The following is a 9256-nucleotide window of genomic DNA, read 5'->3' as shown; positions in this document are numbered from 1 at the left end:
CATTTATAGAATTCTTAGGAAATGGAAGGTCCAATGTACGTCTTATGAATCGAATGGTTATATAATTATTGAAATGATGATGAAATGGACACATGTATATGATTTTCTCTATATACGTGTTGTGAGTCGACCAAGCCTAGTACGGGGGGTAGTAGGCCCGTATAACCGTATCGAGGGGTTGGTACCTTGGTTGCCTAGTACGGGGGGTAGTAGGCCCGTATAACCGTATCGAGGGGTTGGTACCTTGGTTGCCTAGTACGGGGGGTAGTAGGCCCGTATAACCGTATCGAGGGGTTGGTACCTTGGTTGCCTAGTACGGGGGGTAGTAGGCCCGTATAACCGTATCGAGGGGTTGGTACCTTGGTTGCCTAGTACGGGGGGTAGTAGGCCCGTATAACCGTATCGAGGGGTTGGTACCTTGGTTGCCTAGTACGGGGGGTAGTAGGCCCGTATAACCGTATCGAGGGGTTGGTACCTTGGTTGCCTAGTACGGGGGGTAGTAGGCCCGTATAACCGTATCGAGGGGTTGGTACCTTGGTTGCCTAGTACGGGGGGTAGTAGGCCCGTATAACCGTATCGAGGGGTTGGTACCTTGGTTGCCTAGTACGGGGGGTAGTAGGCCCGTATAACCGTATCGAGGGGTTGGTACCTTGGTTGCCTAGTACGGGGGGTAGTAGGCCCGTATAACCATATCGAGGGGTTTGTACCTTGGTCCCTAGCTCGGGGGGTGGTAGGCCCGGGTAACCACATTGAGGGGTTTGTACCTCTTTCGCCTCTCCAAGGGGGTGGTAGGCCTTGGAAATACTATATTGATGGTCACTCACCACACTTGTGCTACGTCCCACTAAATATGATTTTTATGTAAGCATCATTATACATATCATCTCATTAATATGCTATCTATCGGGTACGATTATGCATTTTGCCTATGATGTCCATCCCTTGTTGCATTGCATTGCATCCCATATACTTAGTACATTCAAATGTACTAACGCATACTCTATGCCTACATGATGTCACCATGTAGGGACCGGAGCACCGCTTGACCATCCTCCTCCGCGTGGCTAATACGATTTCCTATCAAGGTTATTGGTGAGTCCTCCATTCCGGGGACGTTGCTCATGATCTTTTGCTATGTATAAGACCTTTTTCTTTTTAGTTATGTTTTGTCTATGAGGGTGAGCCCGGTAGTTTGTCTTGGCCCCCGCTAAGTACTCATGTTTAGAGGTGGTGTTGGACAAGTTGTGTATTATGCTTGAGCTTGACTCATCTATGGTATTTTTGTATCGTTCTTATTTTTGTTTCTCTTGCTCCCTTAGTCCCGATTCCCCCCTTAATTATGCTTATCGCTTATGGTCATTTTATTTGCTTCCGCGACCAAGGATGTGTAATGATACGCTATGAGGCTTGTTTGGGGTTCCTTCGGGTTCCCCATTCGCCGGTCACGTCTAGGCCCTAGGCTTGGGTCGTGACAATTATGGTATTATTTTATAGTAGGAAAAATCAATGAAAGTGTCTTAGCACCAAAAGTTGTCCAAGACTTGAAAAAACAAATGATTATTAAATTAACTCATGTTTGTCCAAATACGTAAGCACTTAGCTAACTTTTTTTTGAATCATCCATGCTGATGTTATGGTACTTGAGAGATTTCATGTACAAGAAATTTATAATGACAGGTTTCAAAGGAAATTCCAAGCATTTTTCTTTTAATAATTTTCATGCGGCGTGAATTTAAAATAGCTGAACTAATGAGTATCATACACAAGGAGATTATGCCAAAAACAAATTTCATGTATGTCAAAATAATCTCTTTTTTTTTCCATAATTTATATGATTCACTTTTTTTCTTTTACTCTGTGTTACTTTTCTTTTACTCAGTGCAAAAACTAATAATATATTTTTATTTTTAGTAACAATTTAATTTTAAAATGTTGATTTAGAGTCACACAAATATCTATGAGCTATTTTAGACGAACTTTTTTTATAATGATAGAGGCACAACCAACAATAGTCGTGTAAGGCTCCACTCTTTATTTGACACTTTGATAGTGGGTCATTTTCTTACTTTTTTTAACTTGTCTTCCACTCACTCCTATTTTCTTTCATTTTCTTTTTTTTTTCTCCTAACAAACATTTTTTGTAATTAGAAATCTCAAGGTACCACGCAAACACATACATATATTCTATTTAGAATATATCAAAAATTGACAAAATATATTGTGAAATTATACTTTTCATAACGATTATCAACCTATTTGAGTTATATTTGTTCTGATTTTTTATCTTGTTTAAAATTATATAAATTATTTTTTTCATCATAACCGTATTTTAAAATAAAAATGACAATGGGGCATAACGGGGTAAGGTGCGACAGATTCATAAATGATTTTTAAAAAATTGTGTGAGGTGAGGCGGGTCATATAGTGAAATTTAAGTTTTTTGAATTAAAATTTAAAATACTTAATTTATTCTTCAAGAATCAATCGGTTCCGTACAACTTTTAAATTAACTACTCTTTATATTATTATTATTATTATTTTAATTATTTTTATTATTATTATTATTATTATTATTATTATTATTATTATTATTATTATTATTATTATTATTATTATTATTATTATTATTATTATTATTATTATTATTATTATTATTATTATTATTATTATTATTATTATTATTATTGTTGTTGTTATTATTATTATTATTATTATTATTATTAAAAATAGTATTTATTTTTCTATATATCAATAAGTCTTCACATTCACTGACAATATATCTTTTACTAGCATTTTTCTATTGAGTATTTAAAAAATATACTCCCTCTGTCCCATTTTATGTGGCACTATTCAGATTTTCAAGATTCAAACAAGTCTAACTTTGACCGTAAAGTTTTCATAGATCTTTTAAACATTTTAAATTATCAATTGTTGTGACTTATACTACTTTTTACGTAGTTTACAAATATATAAATCTCATTTCAAAAAAATTGATGATTTCATGCGCAAATTCCCTGTCAAACTTAAATTGTTTGACTCTCGAAAAACGAAAAGTGCCACATAAATTGGGACAGAGGAAGTAATATCAAATAAGAAAAACGTATGCATATATATGAACTAAAACAGAACAAAAAAAAACAATGGAATAATAAATTTGATATAAATTTTTTTTTTGGTTGAAAAACGCAAGTAATTGAGAAGATACTGATTTTTTTTAGTTAATTTGATATATTAAAAATATTGAATAACAAAATTACTTTTAATATTCAGTCCCAAGGCTTTTTTTTAGTTATTTTGACCAAAAAAGATACTTATTAATATTTTTATTAAATACCAACTGTTTAATTATGTATTTAGAGAGTTGGACATTTATTAAGAGTAAAAAGAATAAGAAAATGAAATAAAAGAGGGTGAGTGGAAAAGGGTGGTAAAAAAAACTAAGAATATAGATTCACTATCCAAGTGTCAAACAAAGAATGAAACCTCATACAACTATTGTTGGAACCATTGTAAGAAATTTCATTTTAAACCACAAATTTAAAAAATTTAAACTAGATAACATACATTGAAACCAATGACTACTTTAGTCTTTACAAAAGGAAAAGACATAAATTTTCTCTTAAACTTGTCCCAAAAATCAGTTGCACGTTTCAATTATTACGACGATCTATTACACATCTTTACTATTTAAAAGTGAATTTAATATCACCATGAGACGTGTAACACCACTCTCAAAGTATGTGATGTAATACGCTCATTGCTACATAAGCACTATGTCAGTTCCATGTCAGATTTTATAATTCCTTATATTCTTTTTTATTTATTTATTAATTAACTTTTCTTTTGTTAACTCTATTTTACACTAATTAATTTCTAATTAATTATTAAACTCTCTAATAATTATATCTTCTTTATCACTAAATCCCATCCACTTCATCTCTAATCTCACCGGAAAAATCATTCATTTGAATTTATATCACAATTTTCTTTGTCTTCTCCAGTGAAGAACAACCAACTCATCACCACCACAAACCCACCTCCACAACGTCATTCCCTCTTCTTTTCCGACAAACCCATTAGCCACCAAACAACCATCTAAACCACTACAAAACAGCCACTCAAAACTTGACCTTGAATCCGGTGTCTTGATCGAATTCAAGGGCTTCAAACTTGACCTTGAATCCGGTGGTCTTGATCTTGATCGTTCTTGAACTTGAACTTGAACGCTTGAATTCTTGAACTTCTAGCTTGTAGAGAAATCTGCTGCTTTTGATCCATAAGCTTTCTCTAGCTTTTTGTTATAATTCTTTGTCCCTTTTCTGAATTATGAGGACCCCTATTTATAGTTTTAGAATGGAAGAGTTGTGATAGGAATATAATTCTCTTCGGCCAATCAAATTAAGTGACATGGCATATGGACTTTATGGAGCAGACTTTAATCAGATCCATATTAATCGGATTGAAATAATTAACTCAATTACTTTATTTGGACTAATATATTCATGAATTTAATATAATCCGAATCATTTTATAAATTTATATTTAATAAATTTTAAATGATTACAACATATATTGAAACTAATGACTACTTCAGTCTTTACAATGGGAAAATACATAAATTTTCTCTTAAACTTGTCCCGAAAAATCAGTTACACACTTTAATTATTACGACAACCTATTACACACCTTCACTATTTAAAAGTGAGTTTAATATCACCATGAGATGTGTAACACAACTCTCAAAGTATGGAATTTTTTATCAAAATAAGCCATTATTAAAATCAATTCACCAAAATAGTACATTTTTCTGAAATTTTACGAAAATAGTATAAATATGGTTCACAGTAACGTTTTAGACTTTACTTTTTTCAAAAAACTTAACGGGAAAAAGGACCCAAGGGTAACAATGTTCGATACTAACACGTTACTAGGAATAATGTTTTAAACATAATACGTAACTGAGAATAACGTTTTAACCCGCGTGTAATACAACCCATTCTTTCATATCAATCGAAAAAAACCACTGTCACGCCCCGAGGCTACCCCCTTGACATAACATGGGACCTAGGATCACGAGTGACCCCAAGCTAACCCTGTGTCTGGCATATCATAAGCATACTGAATATAAGTAAGTAAAACATGAACTATGCGGAAGCTAAAAGTAGTAGGTATCTGAAAGTGGGGAATACCTAACTAGTTTGAATGTATAAAACATACTAAGAGTTTAATAACAACTGAAAGATGAACTTAACAATTCAAATTGATTCTATTACTATGTCTGAAAAGCCTTTAACTGAGTTGAGTTGCTGGGACATGCCCCCAGCTAACTCTAACAAAACTGAAAACTGAATATAAAAGACTAAAGTGAAAAACATGTCTATTGTCCTTGAAGTATGAGGACTCACCACTGAAGCTGCTGAAATGTGGATCTAGAATCGATCTAAGCGTGATCTGAATGCTGAGTACCTGAACCTACATTCTAGTACTTGGAATGTACTGAGCATGCATGATATAGATACTAAGCTGAACAAAGCATAATTGAGCAATGACATAAACTGAGTAAGAATGCAAATACACAGACATAACTGAAAAGCTAGGTTGAATGCAATGACCAAGTACTAATCATGAAAATAACATGCTGAATTGAATGCTAAAGTATATACTAAATACTTGGTCAAATGCACTGAGAGTCTGACTGTGGGAGCTACTATTAACCGACATAAAATCACGTGAGCTAAACGTGGAGTCTGATGCATACGCCTCATCGAGAGGACCCAATATACCTTGCCAGAGGTATAAAGGCATGACTGGCATGATCACTAAATCTGGTGCCCAACAGAGGGGACTTATAATCCTACGGGGCATGTAGTTCTGGGACTATGAGGGTATGTTGAACCCTAGTCCAACCGGGTGCTAAGTCTACTCCCAACTGAATATGTATATGATAGAAATGTGACTGCAATACTGAATAGCTCAAAATACTGACATACCAACTGAGAGTGCATCATTTATATACTGATAATGTAACATGTAACACCCCATATTCAAAAAGGAGCAAATAGCAAACTTTACAGAACCTGCATGTTCCACCGACGGAGGCCACCCACGGCCCGTGGGTGGGACCACGAACCATAGGTGTGGTCTGTAGGTCGGCCACCCAGGATTTTTAGAAAAATCGTGACATATGGCAGGACCCACAGATCGTAGGTGGGACCACGGTCCGTGGTTCAGACCTCGTCTTTCAGCTTTCTGACGCCAAACGACGGACTGACAGGATGGACTGTCGGTCGGTCCACGGTCTGACAATATTTTCTTTTGTGCATCTAAATTGGCTAAAGGACCCAGTCCTGTCATATTAGTGGACACATACATTCCATTTCAAGGAATTGTGATGGAAAGTTTTGGGACCTCGTAAATGAACATCCCATCTATCCACGAGTCTTAGATGTGATCAGATTATCTTGATTGTATGGTGTCTATAGATTTCACCGGCCTGTTGTAGACCGTAGTTTAACCACTTCACTAGTTGAGAGATGGCGTCCTAAGACTCATACCTTCCACTTTTGGACGGGTGAGGCTATGATCACCTTACAGGACGTGGAGATATTGTATGGTTTACTCGTGAAAGGTAATCCAGTACTTGGGTATGAACCACAGAGGACCATAGTAGATTGGAAAAATATTTGTCAAAAAGATTATTAGGTTTTACTCCACATCCTCAAGACTTTAAACATAGTAGTCTTAAGGTCTCTGTGCTTAATGCACACTTACGACTTCAACCACAGTTGTCTGATTTGGCAACATAGGATATGGTCAGTGAGAAGGCTAGGTGTTATATGTTTTGGATGATTGCTGGTTTAATATTGATAGACACATCTGGCAGCCTTTTAAAGCTTATGTACTTGGCTATGCTCGAAGACATTACTACAGTAGGGTCTTATAGTTAGGGTAGTGCAACCTTAGCATGCTTGTATCGCTTTCTTTCCCTGATCATTGCTATGTAATGTGATTCTACTGTGTAATTACTCGAGTTAGGCATAACAAAGGGGAATAAATTAAGCAAAATGGAGAACACTATGTTGGCCCTAGGCTTGTTGTTGAGAGAACTAATAGATTAGGTAAACATAATTTTCAATGTCTGCTCTTTTAAGTTAACCGGATCTTCAAGGACTTTGTCCATCGTATAATGGAGCTGATAGATTAACGCGAATTTGCTAGGTTCAATTGAACTCCATTGTTTTTAGTTCGAATAATGTAAATATGCATATGCAAAAAATACTATGTTCGGCTATGTTCATGATAAGGAACACTGATTACCCTATTGTAAAAGAACACCTCCTACTGACTGTGAAAATATTGGAGCAGAGAAAGATGGTAAGGATTGGCTTTTGCTTCCATTCTATGTTACAAAGGATGCATTTTTTCTTAATTAGGATGTTTTATTTATTTATTTGACTTGAGTTATAGGCTTCTTGCAAGAGAAACAGAGCTATCAAGAAGTATTTTTCTTAATTTATTGAAGTTTAACTTTGAGGGGATGCATTTTTTTTATATGAAACACCAAAGTATAAGATACTCCAACAAAAAATATCCAGCAGCAGCTTGTTTAACTTTGATTTCTCTTCAGTAACAGTTGAATGTTTAGCATCAGTTTCATCCGATACCTTTGCTTCTTTAGTTTCTTTATCTGTGGTTTCCCAGCTATTTTCATTTGATACATTTGCTGTTTCACTCTCAGTTGCTTCGGCAGAGGTGCTGCCGCGACATCAGCCTTGATGTCCTTTGCTACACTAGCATAAGCTTACATTTTATTTCCATTCCCCTGCTATGCTGAATCTACATTTTGGCATGTCATTTTTTAAACAGTGTGTTTTATCAAAGTTAGACTATTTTTATTCATTGGACATGAAATGTCATTCTGCTTATATTGCATGAATAAGAATTAATCTTCTCATATAATTAATTTATGTTACGCAGGCGCGTCATATTCCTTTCATGGTTAATAAAGCAATATCACTCGGTGATAGCCCATCAACGGAGGAATTTTACATATTTCGTGCAATGGTGCGGGATGAAGGATCTGACTGTTTGACGTATGTGCAAGCCAATTATAGAAGAGATGAGGTACAGTCTGACCATTTGCATCCCCCTATTCGTAGACGAGGAAAAGGTGGTGTTACGGGTAGGAGGGTACGCACTGTTGAGAGAGGCCGAGTGCCTATTGAAATGGGTGAAGAGGATCAAGCCACAGAAGATGTCCAAGCAGCACCGGAATATGAACCAACAAATACTTGAGATTGCACCATATATGACACCACAAACCCCACAAATATCACGGGATCCAAGTCTTTCATCACTTGATAATGTCTTCAGTAGTTATCGGCCTCAACATTTTGAGAATGCCCCAAACTTTACCCATCGCCTGTAGAAGGTAATGAGTTGAATGATTCCAACGATTAGTGAGTTTTTTTTAACTTTAAGTTGCACTATTTGTCTTCTTTCTTGAATTCTATTGCCATCATCATCAAGGGACATGACTTCTGTATATAAGTTTAATAGAAGAGTATTTGATATTGATTGAGCAAGTGAGTGCAGAAGGTATTACTATATGTTTCTTTTCCTGTTGCAGAAGATATAGTTCATGGTTTGCTTTGTTTGACCAGGAAGAAAACTTATTTAACTTCTATACATCTTATCATTATCTCGAATGTGGACTTACTACTAAGACACTTATTAAAAATGACTTAAAAATGTTAAAACTACTCGTTTAAAATGACTTAAAAAAAGTTAAAACAACTCGTTTAAAATGACTTACAAAAGTTAAAACTACTCGTTTAAAGTGACTTACAAAAGTTAAAACTACTCGTTTAAAATGACTTAATATAAGCTACTTTCATTTTTTGTTTGATCAGTAAACCATATTCAATAGCCCCTTCGGCTTACGTTAAGTTAATCTTATCAAGACATGAGTTAAATGATAATATACTTTCTTTTAAGCACATACCTTATTAAATTTATAACACTAGTAGTCTTTTTTTTTTGGTTTCCCACCCGGTGTCCGGAGCCCACATTGGAGCTCTGACTAAATTCGGATTGCATTCTGCAGGGCCCATTCAGGGGTGGCGCTCCCAACAAGATTTTCTCCATACCCAGGGCTCGAATCCAAGACCTCTGGTTAAGGGTGAAGCACTCCCACCAGTGCACCACAATCCATGTTGGTCACTAGTAGTCATTTATTATTGCTTGATGTTCACTG

General features: G+C 35.4%; 1 protein-coding gene across 1 annotated transcript in view; it reads right to left on the bottom strand.

Annotated features, from left to right (window-relative positions):
• LOC102593123 (probable glutathione S-transferase) overlaps positions 1–6354 on the bottom strand; it is a 12106-nt gene extending 5752 nt beyond the window's left edge. Inside the window, exon 1 of the mRNA XM_006346626.1 lies at positions 6234–6354. Coding sequence (XP_006346688.1) covers positions 6234–6354 — 121 coding nt within the window. The remainder of the gene's footprint in view (positions 1–6233) is intronic.
• Between the last annotated feature and the right edge of the window lie 2902 nt (positions 6355–9256).

This window comes from Solanum tuberosum, unplaced genomic scaffold (genome assembly GCF_000226075.1).
Source record: "Solanum tuberosum cultivar DM 1-3 516 R44 unplaced genomic scaffold, SolTub_3.0 scf00080, whole genome shotgun sequence".
Classification (NCBI taxonomy): domain Eukaryota; kingdom Viridiplantae; phylum Streptophyta; class Magnoliopsida; order Solanales; family Solanaceae; genus Solanum; species Solanum tuberosum.
This window is presented reverse-complemented; position numbering and strand designations above follow the sequence as displayed.